At 40.7% G+C, this 20,616-nt stretch overlaps 1 protein-coding gene across 1 annotated transcript in view; it reads left to right on the top strand.

Moving 5' to 3' along the window:
- The window catches only part of LOC124717272 (nuclear RNA export factor 1-like), a 158,419-nt gene extending 139,690 nt beyond the window's left edge, over positions 1–18,729 (top strand). Inside the window, exons 14-15 of the mRNA XM_047244085.1 lie at positions 7,627–7,763; positions 17,624–18,729. Of these exons, the coding sequence (XP_047100041.1) occupies positions 7,627–7,763; positions 17,624–17,741 (255 nt within the window). The 3' untranslated portion in view covers positions 17,742–18,729. The remainder of the gene's footprint in view (positions 1–7,626; positions 7,764–17,623) is intronic.
- The last annotated feature ends 1,887 nt before the right edge of the window (positions 18,730–20,616 follow it).

The raw sequence follows: 20,616 nt of genomic DNA, 5'->3' as shown, positions 1-20,616 counted from the left end.
GCAGACAGATGGAGTTGCGATGGGTAGTCCGTTGTCTCCTGTGATCGCAAATTTGTTTATGGAAGACTTCGAGGAACGTGCATTGGAGTCGGCGCCTTTAAAACCCGCCTGTTTCTATAGATGCGTTGACGATACCTTCGTTGTTGGGCCTCACGGTAGGGAGAATTTGAATGTCTTTCTAGAACATCTGAACTCGATCCACCCGAACATTTGTTTTACGATGGAGGTGGAAAAGGATGGTTGCCTTCCCTTTCTCGACGTGTTGGTTAGGAGGAGGGATGATGGATCATTGGGACATGCAGTCTACAGGAAACGTACTCACACCGACTTGTACTTACAAGCTAGTAGTTGTCACCATTCGGCTCAGCGTGAAGGGGTACTTCGTACCTTGGTACACAGGGCACATATCGTTTCTGACGCTGAGACTTTGCCAGCTGAGCTGTCCCATCTTGAAGTTACATTTCGTCAAAATGGTTACAGTGATAGACAGATTGAACGTGCGTTGCGCTATCGACCAACTGTACATCAGGTGATTGATGATAATTCTGAGTCAACACCTAAGTCTACAGCCTTCTTGCCTTACGTAGGAAACACGTCCAATAAGATCGGTTGTATTTTACGGAAATACGATGTGAAATGTGTTTTCCGACCTCCATCTAAAATTAGAGCACTTTTGAGTTCCGTTAAGGATGATCTTGGACTGCGTAAGGCGGGTGTATATCGTGTCCCTTGTAGCTGCGGCATGGCATATATTGGTCAAACTATCAGGACCGTGGAGGACAGATGTACTGAGCATAAACGGCACACACGATTACAGCAGCCAAATAGATCTGCTATTGCCGAACATTGCTTGGATACTGGTCACTCCATGTTATATAATAACACCGAGATATTGGCATGCACGTCCAGCTATTGGGACAGTGTGATTCGGGAGGCAGTTGAGATTAAATTAGCGAGCAACCTTGTTAACAGGGATGGAGGTTTCTGTTTAAACTCTGTTTGGAATCCGGCTCTCTCCCTTGTCAAGAAACAGAGGGACAGACTCAATGCTACCTCACCTGCGACTTCATAATCTCACTATCGATAGCTCTGACTTTGGTCATCTTTGGTGGCACTAGTGTTCAGTGTGTGTGTGTTATCTTTCCTGCTTGGGTCCGAGAACCGAGGTATTAAATTTGCATGTACGTCGCCTGTCCGTTGCAGTTTGCCTTGAAAATGGCGGGGTGTTCTCCCGCCGAAATATCGGCGGTCGCTGAAAGTGTTACCTGGCTGAATTCCCGGAAGTTATTTGAAAGTTGTATACGCCAGGAGAAACTCAGGTCTCACATTGTTTACCTCTACGGGGAGGAAATGTATCGGTGTTTACGTAAGTTGGATAAACTTCGTAGCTGTCGAGTTAGACTGCAATGTGCTTTGTCGTTTTTATTGAGGTGTCGTGATGAAAATCATGTCCCAACATTTGCTAAGGTTGTGCACCATATTAATTCTCCTGCCGCCAACCGAATTAAGAAACGTGCTGGCTTGGCTCTTGTTCGCGAAAGGATTCGTTTTACTCGTCGACGTTTGGATTCTGTTTCCAAAGAATTGTATCGTTTTCATTTAATGGTGGCATCTGAAGTGTCTGATTTCACTTGGGATTGGTTGGACGGTGCCTCATGGACCCAAGCTGACTGGGAGTACAACTCCGTTACTGCCCGGCATTTGGCAAAGTTTGAACGTTATCAACGCGCGGAGTCGGATGTTATATCTCGACGTTCTGTGATAAATCTCACAGAGAAATCTTTTGACGACGCAACCTTATCCGTGCTAGGGAAAGGATTGAATTTTGCACCCACTCCGAAGAATTTGCCGGTAGTTGATTTTATTAGTTCAATTGAACAGGCAGTTTGCAAACTACCTCCTGACGCTGCAGAGGAAGTTAGGAGGGAGGCATGCCGTGTTTTGACTAGGGCTCGTCCACCCAAGAGTAATGTAACAGCAGCAGAGAGGGCTGCTTTACGCTCTCTCAAGGTTGATCCCAGTATTGTTATTTTACCTGCTGACAAGGGCAATGCCACCGTTGTTTTAAATAAACATGATTATGTACAAAAGATGCAACGTTTACTATCTGATTCAACGTATCGCAGAATCGATGCTGACCCCACGAAAAGTGTTGAGAGAAAGACCAACAGCCTCCTGAAGAAAAGTGGTTTGTCGCAGGACACAATCAAGAGGCTTAACACCTATAGTGCGGTTCCCCCTAGGTTATATGGCCTTCCAAAGGTTCATAAGGAAGGGGTTCCTTTCCGTCCTACAGTGAGTAACATCGGCGCCCCGACATATCGTGTATCCAAGCATCTTGCATCTCTGTTGAGTCCACAAGTAGGACGGTGTGAACATCATATCAGGAACTCAGCTGATTTTTTACGTCGTTTGGAGGGACTGAGGCTGAATGACTCTGATATTTTAGTGAGTTTCGATGTGGTCTCTCTCTTCACTCGTGTTCCTCTGTCTGATTCGTTGCGGTTAATTGAAGCCAGGTTTGGTGCTGATTTAACTAATCTCTTTAGGCATGTGTTGACATCCACTATTTTTTTATTTAATGACCAGTATTACGAGCAGACAGATGGAGTTGCGATGGGTAGTCCGTTGTCTCCTGTGATCGCAAATTTGTTTATGGAATACTTCGAGGAACGTGCATTGGAGTCGGCGCCTTTAAAACCCGCCTGTTTCTATAGATACGTTGACGATACCTTCGTTGTTTGGCCTCACGGTAGGGAGAATTTGAATGTCTTTCTAGAACATCTGAACTCGATCCACCCGAACATTCGTTTTACGATGGAGGTGGAAAAGGATGGTTGCCTTCCCTTTCTCGACGTGTTGGTTAGGAGGAGGGATGATGGATCATTGGGACATGCAGTCTACAGGAAACGTACTCACACCGACTTGTACTTACAAGCTAGTAGTTGTCACCATTCGGCTCAGCGTGAAGGGGTACTTCGTACCTTGGTACACAGGGCACATATCGTTTCTGACGCTGAGACTTTGCCAGCTGAGCTGTCCCATCTTGAAGTTACATATCGTCAAAATGGTTACAGTGATAGACAGATTGAACGTGCGTTGCGCTATCGACCAACTGTACATCAGGTGATTGATGATAATTCTGAGTCAACACCTATGTCTACAGCCTTCTTGCCTTACGTAGGAAACACGTCCAATAAGATCGGTCGTATTTTACGGAAATACGATGTGAAATGTGTTTTCCGACCTCCATCTAAAATTAGAGCACTTTTGAGTTCCGTTAAGGATGATCTTGGACTGCGTAAGGCGGGTGTATATCGTGTCCCTTGTAGCTGCGGCATGGCATATATTGGTCAAACTATCAGGACCGTGGAGGACAGATGTACTGAGCATAAACGGCACACACGATTACAGCAGCCAAATAGATCTGCTATTGCCGAACATTGCTTGGATACTGGTCACTCCATGTTATATAATAACACCGAGATATTGGCATGCACGTCCAGCTATTGGGACAGTGTGATTCGGGAGGCAGTTGAGATTAAATTAGCGAGCAACCTTGTTAACAGGGATGGAGGTTTCTGTTTAAACTCTGTTTGGAATCCGGCTCTCTCCCTTGTCAAGAAACAGAGGGACAGACTCAATGCTACCTCACCTGCGACTTCATAATCTCACTATCGATAGCTCTGACTTTGGTCATCTTTGGTGGCACTAGTGTTCAGTGTGTGTGTGTTATCTTTCCTGCTTGGGTCCGAGAACCGAGGTATTAAATTTGCATGTACGTCGCCTGTCCGTTGCAGTTTGCCTTGAAAATGGCGGGGTGTTCTCCCGCCGAAATATCGGCGGTCGCTGAAAGTGTTACCTGGCTGAATTCCCGGAAGTTATTTGAAAGTTGTATACGCCAGGAGAAACTCAGGTCTCACATTGTTTACCTCTACGGGGAGGAAATGTATCGGTGTTTACGTAAGTTGGATAAACTTCGTAGCTGTCGAGTTAGACTGCAATGTGCTTTGTCGTTTTTATTGAGGTGTCGTGATGAAAATCATGTCCCAACATTTGCTAAGGTTGTGCACCATATTAATTCTCCTGCCGCCAACCGAATTAAGCAACGTGCTGGCTTGGCTCTTGTTCGCGAAAGGATTCGTTTTACTCGTCGACGTTTGGATTCTGTTTCCAAAGAATTGTATCGTTTTCATTTAATGGTGGCATCTGAAGTGTCTGATTTCACTTGGGATTGGTTGGACGGTGCCTCATGGACCCAAGCTGACTGGGAGTACAACTCCGTTACTGCCCGGCATTTGGCAAAGTTTGAACGTTTTCATCGCGCGGAGTCGGATGTTATATCTCGACGTTCTGTGATAAATCTCACAGAGAAATCTTTTGACGACGCAACCTTATCCGTGCTAGGGAAAGGATTAAATTTTGCACCCACTCCGAAGAATTTGCCGGTAGTTGATTTTATTAGTTCAATTGAACAGGCAGTTTGCAAACTACCTCCTGACGCTGCAGAGGAAGTTAGGAGGGAGGCATGCCGTGTTTTGACTAGGGCTCGTCCACCCAAGAGTAATGTAACAGTAGCAGAGAGGGCTGCTTTACGCTCTCTCAAGGTTGATCCCAGTATTGTTATTTTACCTGCTGACAAGGGCAATGCCACCGTTGTTTTAAATAAACATGATTATGTACAAAAGATGCAACGTTTACTATCTGATTCAACGTATCGCAGAATCGATGCTGACCCCACGAAAAGTGTTGAGAGAAAGACCAACAGCCTCCTGAAGAAAAGTGGTTTGTCGCAGGACACAATCAAGAGGCTTAACACCTATAGTGCGGTTCCCCCTAGGTTATATGGCCTTCCAAAGGTTCATAAGGAAGGGGTTCCTTTCCGTCCTATAGTGAGTAACATCGGCGCCCCGACATATCGTGTATCCAAGCATCTTGCATCTCTGTTGAGTCCACAAGTAGGACGGTGTGAACATCATATCAGGAACTCAGCTGATTTTTTACGTCGTTTGGAGGGACTGAGGCTGAATGACTCTGATATTTTAGTGAGTTTCGATGTGGTCTCTCTCTTCACTCGTGTTCCTCTGTCTGATTCGTTGCAGTTAATTGAAGCCAGGTTTGGTGCTGATTTAACTAATCTCTTTAGGCATGTGTTGACATCCACTTATTTTTTATTTAATGACCAGTATTACGAGCAGACAGATGGAGTTGCGATGGGTAGTCCGTTGTCTCCTGTGATCGCAAATTTGTTTATGGAAGACTTCGAGGAACGTGCATTGGAGTCGGCGCCTTTAAAACCCGCCTGTTTCTATAGATACGTTGACGATACCTTCGTTGTTTGGCCTCACGGTAGGGAGAATTTGAATGTCTTTCTAGAACATCTGAACTCGATCCACCCGAACATTCGTTTTACGATGGAGGTGGAAAAGGATGGTTGCCTTCCCTTTCTCGACGTGTTGGTTAGGAGGAGGGATGATGGATCATTGGGACATGCAGTCTACAGGAAACGTACTCACACCGACTTGTACTTACAAGCTAGTAGTTGTCACCATTCGGCTCAGCGTGAAGGGGTACTTCGTACCTTGGTACACAGGGCACATATCGTTTCTGACGCTGAGACTTTGCCAGCTGAGCTGTCCCATCTTGAAGTTACATTTCGTCAAAATGGTTACAGTGATAGACAGATTGAACGTGCGTTGCGCTATCGACCAACTGTACATCAGGTGATTGATGATAATTCTGAGTCAACACCTAAGTCTACAGCCTTCTTGCCTTACGTAGGAAACACGTCCAATAAGATCGGTCGTATTTTACGGAAATACGATGTGAAATGTGTTTTCCGACCTCCATCTAAAATTAGAGCACTTTTGAGTTCCGTTAAGGATGATCTTGGACTGCGTAAGGCGGGTGTATATCGTGTCCCTTGTAGCTGCGGCATGGCATATATTGGTCAAACTATCAGGACCGTGGAGGACAGATGTACTGAGCATAAACGGCACACACGATTACAGCAGCCAAATAGATCTGCTATTGCCGAACATTGCTTGGATACTGGTCACTCCATGTTATATAATAACACCGAGATATTGGCATGCACGTCCAGCTATTGGGACAGTGTGATTCGGGAGGCAGTTGAGATTAAATTAGCGAGCAACCTTGTTAACAGGGATGGAGGTTTCTGTTTAAACTCTGTTTGGAATCCGGCTCTCTCCCTTGTCAAGAAACAGAGGGACAGACTCAATGCTACCTCACCTGCGACTTCATAATCTCACTATCGATAGCTCTGACTTTGGTCATCTTTGGTGGCACTAGTGTTCAGTGTGTGTGTGTTATCTTTCCTGCTTGGGTCCGAGAACCGAGGTATTAAATTTGCATGTACGTCGCCTGTCCGTTGCAGTTTGCCTTGAAAATGGCGGGGTGTTCTCCCGCCGAAATATCGGCGGTCGCTGAAAGTGTTACCTGGCTGAATTCCCGGAAGTTATTTGAAAGTTGTATACGCCAGGAGAAACTCAGGTCTCACATAGAAATAAAGTGTTTATAGTTAAACAAGTTAGTTGAATAAAAATAGTGATCTTAATCATTAGCATAAAGATTTTTTAAAAAATAGGGTACTCAACAACTTTTTGAGCAGCAGCTACATAACTTAACTGCTAGGCTATGGTGCCATGTCAGAAACTGCTGTTATTTTTGAGGCTGTAGTGGATCACGATTTTTTTTTTTTCCCCCCTCTCCCGATAAATGGCTGTAGACTGTGTACCTGGGATCCTACTGAACAGGTGGTTTCAAAAAGTCGATCTCACCCGTGGGGACTTCCTCTTATGCATACCGTATTTGCACTTTTTTCCTTTTGTAAAGAATAATTTAACCATCACTCTATTTTTTATAATAAGTGACATTAGTAACACCATCCAAATCATCTTTGAAGGAAGTCCTTTCTAACTGATTAACAAAACTTATCAAAAAAGATGTGACTTACCAAACGAAAGCGCTGGCAGGTCGAAAGACACACAAACAAACACAAACATACAGACAAAATTCAAGCTTTTGCAACAAACTGTTGCCTCGTCAGGAAAGAGGGAAGGAGAGGGAAAGACGAAAGGATGTGGGTTTTAAGGGAGAGGGTAAGGAGTCATTCCAATCCCGGGAGTGGAAAGACTTACCTTAGGGGTATACACTCGCACACACACACATATCCATCCACACATATACAGACACAAGCAGACATATTTAAAGACAAAGAGTTTTTTGATAAATTTTTCCCACATGGAATGTTTCCCTCTATTATATTAATATGATTAACAAAACTGTTGGATATGATTCCGACTGAAGGCTTATGCTTACTAAAGGTGGATAACATATGGTGGAATCCACTCACAGTAGAAGTGTATACCTGTGATTGTTTTTCCTTGATAATTTTGTTGCACTAGTCGGATACTTTCAGTTGCTCATTTGTACAACTGTTAGTTCTGTGTCACATGCACTTTATTCTTTTCTGGTGGTTGCTGCAAATAAATTGTACAACTGTGTTTGTTATGTTTCTTCATTAACCTTTTAGGATTGTGAAACAAAACTAAGTATAAGTACAGTATAATAATGTGACATTTTTTTGTCTGTCTTTCCTTGCAGTTGGCATTTAAGTACACGAAGCCATATACAAACCCAAAGATAATTAGACTGCAGAGGCATGTGACGGAGAGTGAAAAAAATACTATGACAGAAATTTATACAATGCTTACTGACATGAGACCTGAGTGGTCACGCAAGTATGTATACTTATTTTTGTACTGGGTTCCTACAGAGAAAGTAGAGCATATCACTTTCTTCTATTTTAATTTTGTTCAGTTAGAACTCTGTTAAAATGTCAAGATAATGAAACTTGTGGCAACATATCCAGAACTTCTTAGCGGTAGAAAGAAGTGACTGGGATGGAAGTAAATAGTAGTATTTGAACTGTGTAATTTCAGAATAACAGTAATGATGATGTAATCATGATGATGACAATAAATATAGTACATAAGAAAAATTTCTGTCATTTTACAAATGTAACCAAATATAACAGAACACTAGGATTTAGATTATAGTCTACAGTAGGAAGTTTCATATCATTTGCCTGAAATTACTTGGGGAAACCAGACTCAGCAGATGTGGATTAGGTAAATAAACCTGAACAAACTTTCATATTTTTTGATACTTTTTGAAGAGATACATTTGATGCAAAATATTTGTACATGGACAGTGTAGCTGATTTTAATGAGTAATGATCTTGATGCAAAAATGTTGACTTATGGTATTTCTACAGAAGCAGCTTTCCAGGAGGGAAGCTTTCAACTTATGTGAGAGAACAAATGATGTATATTTACTGTAAAGCGCAAGCATTCTGATATTTCTCTAAAAGCACAGCTTTACATTTCGTCTGTAGATTTCAGTGCAACATCATCATCATTGCCATCATCATTATGAACAACAACAACAACAACAATAGTAGCAGCAGCAACGGCAAAAACCAACGTAACATTCGACACCCACCTGCAGGTTAATCTATAAATATGAGCATTTATTACACAATCAGTAGGAAGCAAGTTGATTGTCTTCCTGTGAATGGGTTTGCAGTCCACTTATTACTCATAACTGACATGTTACCTGAATCACTTTTCACCACGTAGATGAGGCTCTTGACAGTTGGCAGCCACACAACGAAGTTGGAAAATTGCTAAGCTTCTGACTAAAATCCTTCCCCAGTTCCAGCTTTCCTTCTCTCTCTGCTTTCCATTTTAATTAGTTTTGAATGGTTTGCTGCATTCTGATACTTTGATGTGTAAGTTTTAGAAGTATTTCATTCAGATAGATTCTGATTTTATTTATGACTGTTGTTGATGTCACCTCTACTAGTCCCCCTTAGATCTCTTCTTGACTTCCCGTCATCCCATCGTACCATTCAGTGGTTTAGCATTGGTCTTCTAGTTGTCTATCGCACAGAATATGCTTATTAGTGTTTATTCAAGTACTGAAGTTTGTAACTCTATTCTTTCTCTAGCTATATTTAAAACATTCATATAGCAGTCACAAATTTTAAGGCATGGCTGTAGGAAATGATTTAGTTGGGGCAAAGCAGTTACACAATAACCTTGTTTATCTGGCCCTCCTTAATCCAGATTTCTGGTTTACTCGGATTCATTTTTTTTTTTTCTTCATCCAAAAATGTGTGGTAAACAATTGCTATGGTGAGATATATGTGCAGTTGTTATATTGGCATCACAGATGACAGGGAGATCACCGGTCCCACACTTCCAGCTACTATTATTATGGTCAGTGTGGACCTGTTCTTTACAGAGCTAAGAAGCTGTGCTAGCATGACATGGTTGCAGAATGACAGTCATGCTGAGTACGGAATGATGACCAATGACAAAAGTTATATTGCTGCCTATGGAAAAAATAACACCTCATGCGGAGGCAACAGCAAAGCTGCAAAAACTCGTGGTAAACCAGAAACTACTCCAGCCAAACTGATGTTAGTGATACATATGTGCATTCATCCTGCTCTCAATTGCCATACAAATTTGAAAAAATAAATAAATAAATACACACTATTTCAGTAAATAAATATGAGTAGACTATAGTAACTATAGAGTTTAAGTGGCAAAAAAGTGTTTTTTGCAAGTGCCAAAATAAAATGTTTGTACATTGTAGTATGTGCTAGAGATTTTTGCATTTAGTTAAATATTTCCAGATTATCCACATTTTTGGAAATACTGATTACATCAGGTCTCACCTAGTGCAGATAACTGAGGTTCTTGTATGCATACAGGTGAACAAGGTTGAGCAAGAGAAGGTTGAGAGCTGTGACCACGTGTGCATTACCAATCCCATATCCTAGTTCCAGTCTTTTCATATAATTGGCAATAGTTTTATGTTGAAAATTAATAGGTAGTATAATGTTCTTAGACATATTAATATGACAGCTATTCAGACTTTCCATGCCATGAGACCAGCTTCTTTATCCTGCCATGAAAGAATGGTGCCACATCCTGCTTCAACCACTTGTCGACAGCGTCCTCGAGCTCATGATCAATCATGAAGTTCCGAGTGTCCAGCCAGCCATTTTTTGTAAGCCAGAGCAAACAAAGTACTATATTTGCTTGAATACAAATTTGGGTGCAAAAAGTGAATGTGCTGCTTATCTGTGTGGCTCTACAAGTACTGGTATATTTTCACATTATAAAAACTTTTCCTGTAGTACTTCTTCCTTAGTTTGAAACAGAGCAACAATATCACTGTTGTTTGCAGAGGAATTGTTGTTTATGAGGTAGCATGTAACTGTCTTTGATTGTTAACATTTCATTTGGGTAGTGACTATTATTGTGCTCAATGCTCTGCTATTTTACATGACACAAGAGGTACAGTTGAGTTGTTCACTAAGTAAAGAGTAAAATTTAATAAAGAAAGAAAATCATCGACAGATTTCAAATTTAGGCACGGTTATGAGGCAAATGTCAAACTCATAGTTATTTGTAATGCAAAGAGTACGCCTAATAGAGAAGCTTTCAAAAAGTTCGCTGCAAGAAATACTGTGTGTTCAATGTTCTGGATGGTAGCAAGGACAAAGTAATTTTTTTTTTTTTGGAGAGTGGCAAATATATTGATAATGATGATAAAAATACAGATAGTGAAGTTGACAGTTGTCAGTGAAGATTGTGATTAGAAGCCTGGTATTTTTGTATAATTTATCTGTATAATAAAATGTGAAAACATGGTTAATATTGACCATATTCAGATAGTTTTTTTAAGTGTGTAATGAGCTTTCCTCTACTGCTTACTTCCCCCCCCCCCCCCCCAACCCCCCACCCCCCCCACACCCTTCTACCCCCGACCCCTCCTCTCCTTCCTCAAAATTAATCCTATGGCTTATATTGAGGTGTACCTTCTGTTTCTCCCTTCTGTGGATACTGAAATAAAAATATTGTACTGATCAGCATTGTACATACTATATGATTTCTTTAAACTGTGTTGTGGGTAGACTATTTTTTTTTTGTGGGAGGGGGCATCACTCTTGTGCACAGCTTCTGTTTGAGTGGGCTTTGATGCAATATCTAAAGTAAGGTCTGTGAAAGGCATGTGGTTTTCTATAAATTGCCTTCCATATTCATTTCAGTAGACTAGGAATACAATACATCACTGATTAGTGGATTTGACTTTCTGTGTGAGCTACTGCCAAAATAGTGAAGTAGCATTGCCATCACTTGCCCAGTGCCCATTGCCTTGAGAGCTATTGTGATGCTTCATTTTATTTTTTTAGTTTATATTGAATAAGGACTAAAGTAATTGGATTTGATTTTCTAAAAACTGAAAAGGACTAAATAAGTCATTCAGCTTCTCAGTTTTACTGAGACTGATTTGCCACAGAGTAACTTAACTTGTGGTTACTCCTTATTTCTTTCCAGTACATTTATCTAGAATTTACTTTTTTATTTCACAGTGCTCTTTGAACTTCACACTTTTAAGCATTACTCATTAAATTAGAATGGTACAGTGCCATTAAGTAGTGCTCTGTTTCCTGTAACCGTGTACACCCATATCATTTCTTATAAACTGCTATGTCATTACACATTTTACCTTAGCAAGAAACCAAGAATGAGTTACAACAATCAGTTGCCTGTGGTGAATCTGCACCAAAGAGAGCAACATTCCTTTTTTCAGCTAGAAAAAGTATGTAACGATTCTTTTTTGTGGAAAGGATGTAATGCTCCTAGACGTCATAGAAAAAGGAAAAAAAATAATCATTTAGCAATACTATAGTGAGATATTTGACCAGTTCAGCTAGAAACTGAAAGGAATGTGGCCTTATTGGTGAAGATGTAACGATTCTTTTTTGTGGAAAGGATGTAATGCTCCTAGACGTCATAGAAAAAGGAAAAAAAATAATCATTTAGCAATACTATAGTGAGATATTTGACCAGTTCAGCTAGAAACTGAAAGGAATGTGGCCTTATTGGTGAAGAAGACGGTAGTTCATCTCTACAACAGCATTTCCACATTTTCATCTTGAGTTGTCCCTGCAGAGTAGCATGAATTGCATTATGAATTGCTGCATCCCATCCCATCCCCTCCCCCATGTTGTCCAATTTTTTCCTCCATGTTGATTTAATCATGTTCCTAAACATGAAGGGATGTTACGAAGGTAAAGAATTCTTCTCAAATGAGGGTGTCATTTTCAGGACAGATGCACATACAGGGCTACTATAAATGATTCATTCATTTTCGAATTTATATTATCCAAAGTATTACATGTACAGAGTTGGTCAAAGAGTTGGAAACACCATGATAGATGCATGCTTGAACATGAATGCAAATGATAGCAAAGTCTGCAGGTTGCGCTGTTGTATTAGACTGTCAATTGCATCTGTGCATTGTGGTTACTGTGTTCCCTGTGTCAGTCACAGCCAGAACAGTGTTCTGTATAGTGAGTGCATTATGTCAGAGCTAAGTGAATTGAAACGTGAGCAAACTGTTGGTGCTCATATGGTGGACAGTAGCCACGTGTTTGATGTTTCAAGGGGCACCACATCGAAGATTTATACCTTGTATGGGGGAAGTGGAAAAACATTTCAGCTAAGCCACAGGGCAGATGAAAGTGCATTCTGAATGATTGTGATAGCTGTTTTAAGAAGATTATGACAAAAAATAAGAGGAAGACAGCTGCAAAGGTCACTGTAGAACTGAATGTTGCACTCGTGAAACCTGTCAGCACAAAACAGCACGAATGGAGCTCTATAAGCAGAAAATTTTAGGGTAAGCTGCAATTCTAAAACAATTCACCAATGATTCAAATGCCTGTTACAAGAAATGTGGTGTTGAAACCATAAAATCTGGTCTATGATGCAACGGAAGAAAGTAATTTGGGTCTTGATTCACACTGTTCCCAACTTGTGGCTGAATTTATGTCCCAAAAGAGCGAAAGGTGGTGTGGCTCCGGTGATAATTGGGCAGCCCTATCGTGGTATTCCGCGGGCTCGTGGCTACTCTACAAGGTTGCATTACTGCTAAGGATTATATGACCATTTTGACCAATCTGATCCGTCCCATGGTACGGTGTTTGTTCCCCAATGGTTATGCTGTTTTCCAAGATGACAGAATCCCTGTACACAGCTTGCATCCTCCAGGACTGGATTTGTGAGCATCAGGATGAACTGTCACATCTCCCCTGGCAATCAGAGTCATCAGATCTCAATACTATTTTGTCTTGGTGGTCTACTTTGGGGAGGAGGGTGCGTTATTGCTATCCACTGCCATAATCTTTTCCTGAACTATTTTGGAGGAAGACTGGTATAATACTCCATGGAAAACAAAGCAGAAATTACATTTATCTGTTCTAAAGTGACTGAAAACTGTTTTGAATGCACCACTATTAAACTGTATTAGGCATGGCATTGTGTTGCGTTTGCGGTGTTTCCGCATTTTTGTACACCACTGTACATAAATTGTGCTGTAACGTTATGAAGTACCGTAAAGAAAATGATCTGTTTGACACACAAGAAGAATGGAATCAGGAAACACTATTCTTGGGAAACAGGTCTGGCATTCTATTCACTCGAAGTAGTGAGTGGTATCGACAGTGGATATCAGATTGATTGCTGATTTATAGATTTCCAGAAGGCTTTAGACACTGTTCTTCACAAGCTGCTTGTATCCACATTGTGTGCTTTTGGAGTATCATCTCAGCTGTGTGACTGGATTCTTGACAGCCAGTGTAAGTTTCTCGATTCTTAATAACTGATAAGAAGTCATGAAACTGAAGTAATGTCTGAAATTCCTCAATGAAGTATTACAGGCCCTCTGCTGTTCTCAATCTGTATAAATGACTAGCAAACCTACCAATTTTTTTGCAATTTCTAAATATGTGTGGGAACTGGATTACGTCTTAATCTTGGGTATACCTGGAAATTGTGTCAGGATGCAAATTCCACCTCCTCATTTCAACTTTGCTGACTTTGAAGGTATGAAACTCGGAATTGTAGTAGATGTTGTAGAGTGTGAATAAAAATAGCTCAAAAGGTTCTTGACTGATTTACTTCAAATTTTTCACGCCACACTAGTAAACATTCGGAAGGGCAAAGACTGTATTTTTTTAAACAACAGTTTATGGGTTTTCGATTAAAACCAACTGCCAGAAAGAAAATGCTAGGCTATGAAAATGTGCAATTTCATTTTCTTTCTTTCACTCATAGTCTTTTAACTCTGACAGTAGGGCTTTAAATCATAAGAGACAAATCGTTACTCCACATAGATAATGTTAAACAAATATTGTATACATATGTCTAAAAACAAAGATGATGTGACTTACTTTTTTTTCAGTAGGTTGTATTTATGGCTTATTCATTATGATTAGAATATTACTGGACAACACAACCAATACTGTGTTATGCTACTCATTTGCAGGTTGAAACTATGTGAAATGATGTCATTGAAGCTACTGGTCTCCCAGATCCAGCAACTAGAGTGGTCTCTCTCATACCTCATATACCCGTGATCCCAACACATTTATCCATTCAGTTCAGCTACCATAGTTGAAACTGATTGTGAGAAAGAAAATAAAACTGGGCATTTTTACAGGAAAGCACTGTACAGCATAACATTTGCTGTCTTACAGTCAGTTTTAACAGAAATTGTGTTCGTTGTCGTTTAAAAAACTTTATTACCTTTGTCTACCTGAATGTTTATTAGGGTATCATGTAATAATTTGAAACAAATTGGTCAAGAACTTTTTGAGAGTTTTAAAAATGTTCCCCTTTATATACTAGTATACATGTAGGAGACAATCTGATGAGCCCTCTTAGATTGTGAGCAGGCGATGCTGTCATTTGCTGTCCAGAAAAGTCATAAGATCAAAACAAATTACAAAATGATTTAGAGAAGTTACATGCATAATGTGACAAGGAGCAGTTGACCCTGAGCAGTGAAAAGTGTACTGAAAAAAATTCCATTGAATTCGAATTACATGTACCCATGGTGCATCAAACAAATTTAAAGGTTGTCACCTTGGTGCAGTATGTTGGCAGAACACTCGTCAGTTGCAGCAAATCTGCTGAACAGACTATGTGCATTACTCTACTCTTATAGAGTGTTGCTGGGTGCTGTGGGATGCTTACCAGAAAGGACTGATTGAGAAAATCGGAAAAGTTCCAAGAAGAGTGGATCATTTTCTATTACTGTGAAATAGGGGAGAGAGAGCCATGGATAAAATAAGCAAGTTGGGGTGGCAGTCATTAAAACAAAGGCACATTTGGTTGCAGTTGAGGTCTTTGTGTGAAATTTCAATCACCAACTTTCTCCTACAGATGCCGTAATGTTTTGTTGACTACCACATATATAGGGAGAAATTATCATCGAACTAAACTAAGAGAAACTCTGTGAAATGCAAATTGCAAGGACATTCTGTTACAGTATTAAACAAAAGACTGCAAGATGGCAGGCCGTCTGGCTCCTTCATACCAGTAGTAAGGGACAGCAAACCAGCCCATCTTGCATTTCTAAAATCTGAATTTGCATACATGCAGATTTGTCATTTTGCTACTGTATTACACTGTCATGCAAAGTACGTAATTGGATGCTGCTTACCAGTATGTACATGATTGGGAATATAATGCATGCATATCATAATTCTGTTCATTTTACGTTGGAGATCAGTGGGAACTTTTGGGCTGTGAGGAGGCCAACCGCTCACAGTAGCAACAAATGGTCTGAGGAACATCCGATGACTGGAAATTGCGGACTGTTCTGACCCATTCATTTTTGTTGGCTTTCTCTTTTGATGTCAGTCTCAGGGGCCAGAGTAACTGAAGCTCTCTATTTTTACAATAGCTGAGACAGGGTCGCCAAACTCCATCGGACAGCCAATAGGATGGCACCACACTAGCACCCCAATTATATTCCATAGGCACCCCTCATCAGAAAGCTTTCCACTCAAAGTCCTGGCGGAGGCTGTGGTAGGCTGCTCAACTGTTCCGTCAGCATACATTTGCAGTCACCATTGGGAATTGGCAAGAAGGAATGATATTGGTGCCTAGGTTGACGGAATACAGTAGTGGGAGTATAGACAAATTTGTTGTAAGACCGTAGTTAGCAAAAGATTTGTTTAGCGAAGGTGATTGGCTGAGTTCTGTCGCGGGGGAACGGTCGCGCTCTGGCCGAAGGGCGGAAGAGAATTTTGAGGGACTGGTTCCTGGCTGCTGCAGGAGTCTGCCTCATCTTTGCTGTCCTTGCTGCAGAGTAATTTCATTTGCAGTTTCACTTGTCCAGCCCCCCTGATGAACACTAAAATCTTTTCGAACTCATGCTTCAGTCAGCGTCCAAGGCAGAGCCGATCTTCATGCAGCAGAACCGATCATCAGCAGCATCCATTATCAGAACACCACCTCGTACCGCATTGTTGGCAATATACCCATCTCGGACTTGTAGGGTTTCAGCTGCCCAAAATTCGAATTGAAGTTTCTCATTGGTGGCATCTATAGAACTACTTTGCCTCCTTACATGATATTGTGGTACTGCATCAGATTACCCACTTGTTTGTCAGCATTATACATTTCACCTGTTCTCTTCCCTCCCCCTTTTCATGGTAGACAAGCACACTAGATTGCAGCCAGTGTAATTTGTATTAGGTTCTTGCCTCTGTCGGATGAGGACCATTTACATGTTTGGTTTATGTTAATATACATGATTGTTCCTTGTACAAATTCATGATCAAGCTTGTGTTACAGTTAAATAAAATAAATGTAATTGTAATTTTTGGGGTTGTCATTTATCTGCTAAATATTCACACTCACCGAATACTCTCCCATCATCATTTTTGGAGGGGAACTTTGATAAATTAATTTAATAAATAAATTATATGAGAGGCTATCCACCCCATACAGGATTTAAATCAAGGTCATTATCAGATTGTGTTATACATCTTGTACAGGCTCAGTATAAAGTCACTTGGCTGTGATTTGCATGGCATCATGATTCTGCCCACTAATGTGCATATCAGTCAAGGGTCCCACAATAAGCAAACTCATGGCTATTTTCCAAGTGTACAAAATTTTTTTCTCAGCAAAAGGCCCTAAACATAAATAATGAACAAAAATATTTTGTGCCACCCTTAGATGCAGAAAGAAATGAGTTTAAATTTTATGTGACTGAAGTTTTAATGTGAATTAATTGTTGGCTTTATTCCAGTGACAAAATCAAGTGTAGGCTTCAGCAGACAAAAGTTGAGACCAAGTACAAGTCTATCATCAGCACCTGCATAGAAAGATTTAGGTCTTCATTTTTCCTACAAACTATTGGAGAGTGGAACATTGGTGCCAGAGTCTAAAAGTGATTCTGTGCACTCTGTGATAAACACTTATGTATGAATTGCAGAATAATCATGTGGACATAGAAAAATAATTTATTTTTGGAGGGAGGAAAAAGGTGTCTCCATTCCATACATGAATGCTTACTGAATTTCTCTTTTGTGCATGTGTAGATACTTGATTATGTACAGGCATGTATAAAGGCTGTACAATATCAGTGAAAAACATTTGTCATTAATATTTTGGAGGATTGTGTTCCCTTACACAATAAATAACACTCATTTTCTTTTCAGGTGCCTGGATGCTGTGGGCTGGGACCTAATAGAAGCCCTCCAAACATTCACTGAAATGTACAAAGCAGGCAAAATCCCAGCTGCTGGATTCATAAACCAAAAAACAGCAGATTTGTAAAAGTGCGAATGTTTTTGCCCACTTTGAATATATGTGACTGTATAGCAATTGAAGCAGTTGCTGAGAAATGCTGCACACTTTGTGAATGTCATAGTTGCTGTAACTGCATCAAGATTGTTACAGAAAAAGCATATGCAGCAAAAGTTTTTTGAGTGAATGGTTAATGCAAGCTTGTAATCAGGGAACTGTATGCTGAGAGCAGTAACTGTAATATTGACTGTACCCAAAGAAAAATTTAATCAAAGTAACTGTTAAATTATGAGACAGAATTGCTGAGCCGTAATTACCTTCAGTACGCTGATACACACACTAAAGTAAAAGGACCTGGCTTTCGGAACTATCGGTTCCTTCCTTGAGAATTAGAGAAAAGGAGTTTGTCGAAAGGTTAATAAGAAAGGACGGTCACTCAGACACCATGATGAGAGGGAACGGCCAGCTCTTCATGAATGGATCTACAGTGTTTGAGATAACGTTTAACCAGGTCTTTCTTTGGCTTAATTTGTCAAGGAATGTTGTGGCAGAACATGACTAACATAGGGGTAAAGCTCGCCAAATAGTCGAAGTTGTCAATAGTAACACAGAATGAAAACTTTGCTGCTAGCTTTTGGATAAATTATTTAACGAGATAGAGTGGACACACACACACACACACATACGAGATCTACATCGGCACACCCACATGTACAGCTACCTTTCCCACTAAAATGTGCTGGCTGAACGTGCAATGCTGGGTGCCATTGCAATGTAACATGCATGCACAAATTTGTAACCTCACTCTGGTGCATGGCTTCCTCTCTTCTTATTGTCTGTCTGACCTGCCATTCCTTTTTAACCTTCCACAACCTACTTTTTTTTTTTTCTATCCGATAAAGGAACTAATGTCTGTGAAAGCATATATAATGCCATGTACATTTTCTTTTATATGTATCAGTGGTACTAAATATATTGCTTCATGATAGCATGTGCTGGCTAGCAATTATGTCTTGTATTTTCATGTAATGTTAATTAGATTGTATGTAAATAAAAGATTTCTTATGTGAAATCAGTCTAAAAACATAATCTTCAGTCAGATTGAAATATGTCTTGTAAATATGTTATATGTAAAGAATTTTTTATTTTTATACATACATTACATGAATTATATTCTAGGGATCCTAGGAGTCTCTGGAGTATGGAAGATATAAATTTCATTTTATTGCAGTGTAATAAAAGTATGGAAGTTTGTTATAACCAAACACATTAATTTAAATTGTCCCTTTTGCAACAGAAATTTCAGTCTCCAGGTTACGAGGCCTGACACTGGTGAGCAGTGATCTCAGGTGGATGGGGGGGGGGGGGGGGGGGGGGGGGGGGGGGGGGGAGAGGTTACAGGAGAGGAGTGAGGCAGGGAAGAGAGGGGTAGCAGGACAGAAATGGGGGGGGGGGGGGCGATGGTGTAATTGCTGCCGGTGTGGGTGTGACAGGAGAGGATGGTGGGCTACTAGGTGTGGCATTGGGCAGCTTAGTTGGTATGTGTGTGTGTGTGTGTGTGTGTGTGTGTGTGTGTGTGTGTGTGTGTGAGGGGGGGCAGAAAAGGGGGAAAGACTATGCAGGTATGCTGGAAGGATAACAGGCACGTGTGTGGCTGGATCAAGGAAGGGGGGGACAGACAGGTGGAGACAAGGACTGGTGAAGGCTGATACCAGGGGACAAAGAATGTGTTGCAAGAAGAGTTCCACTTGCACAGTTCAGAAAAACTGTTGTTGGTGGAAGAATCCAGAAGGAACAGGCTGTGAAGCAGTTGTTGAAGTCTAATACAGCATGTGCAGTTGGGTGTCTGGCAGTCTCTCAGCTACAGCTTAGCAACAACTGTTCGAGTGGACGGGCAGCTTGTTAGTGGTCATGCCTATGTGGAATGCTGCACAGTGGCTGCAGCTAAGTTGGTAGACCATGTGGCTGCTTCACAGGTAGGACACAGAACACACTATGGGATCACAAAAACAAAAACCGTCATTTACTATACGTGCTTGTGCCTGTTTTCCATTTTTGTTTAGAGACATACACCTCACTAAAATTAGAAGAAATGAGAATCATAAGAACCATAAACCAAACTATCAGACTGGACAAGGTTCTTTTTAAAGAGGTAGAGAGGGGGGCAGGGGGAGTAGGAGAAGAAGAACAAGAAGAAAAAGAGATAAACAGCCAGCATCAAAGTCTAATAAAAAAAATCACAGACTGCACTCGTATTGGCACATTGTGAGAAAGGATGAGAAAAGGACTAGCCAGAAAATACTTTGACATAAATATCCAAGGCAAAAGAGCACATGGAAGGCCCAGAAAATGCCGGATAGATACAGTGAAATGAGATGTGGAGGAGCGAGGATTCCAGTGGGAAGATGGCGAGGAACAAAAGATCTATGAAGACAGGAGGAGATGGTGAGATCTTCGGCCCCACTCTGGGAAACTGGAGCCTGAAAATGACAGTGATGATTATGAGTATAGATATAATATGTATTTGTGTGTTCTGAAATGCCGTTTTGTACTCGTCCCCCCCCCCCCCCCCCCCCCCACCCCCAAAAAAAAAAAAAATCCATAACTTCTAAATATTGAAAATAAATGTAATAAAATAATTTCTTCATCTTTAAACCACCTATAGCTGTCTTAATGTGTAGAGGCAATGTGGCAAAATGAAGATCATCTTGTTAGCATCAGGTGTGAGTTTTTCAATTCAGGTTGTGATCTGTTCTGTTTGGAGTCACAAAACCTGAATTACAGGCTCTGGCATTCTATGACAAGTCCCTGAATTGGTTTATACTGAGCAAATTCAAAATTTAATGGTAGTCCTTTTGTACTGAAACATCATTTAACATAGTCAGGTATTTTGTTGTGTGGGTTT

Source organism: Schistocerca piceifrons, chromosome 9 (assembly GCF_021461385.2).
Source record: "Schistocerca piceifrons isolate TAMUIC-IGC-003096 chromosome 9, iqSchPice1.1, whole genome shotgun sequence".
Taxonomy (NCBI): Eukaryota; Metazoa; Arthropoda; class Insecta; order Orthoptera; family Acrididae; genus Schistocerca; species Schistocerca piceifrons.
Note: the sequence above shows the minus strand (reverse complement) of the source record. Positions and strands in the feature narration are given on the sequence as shown.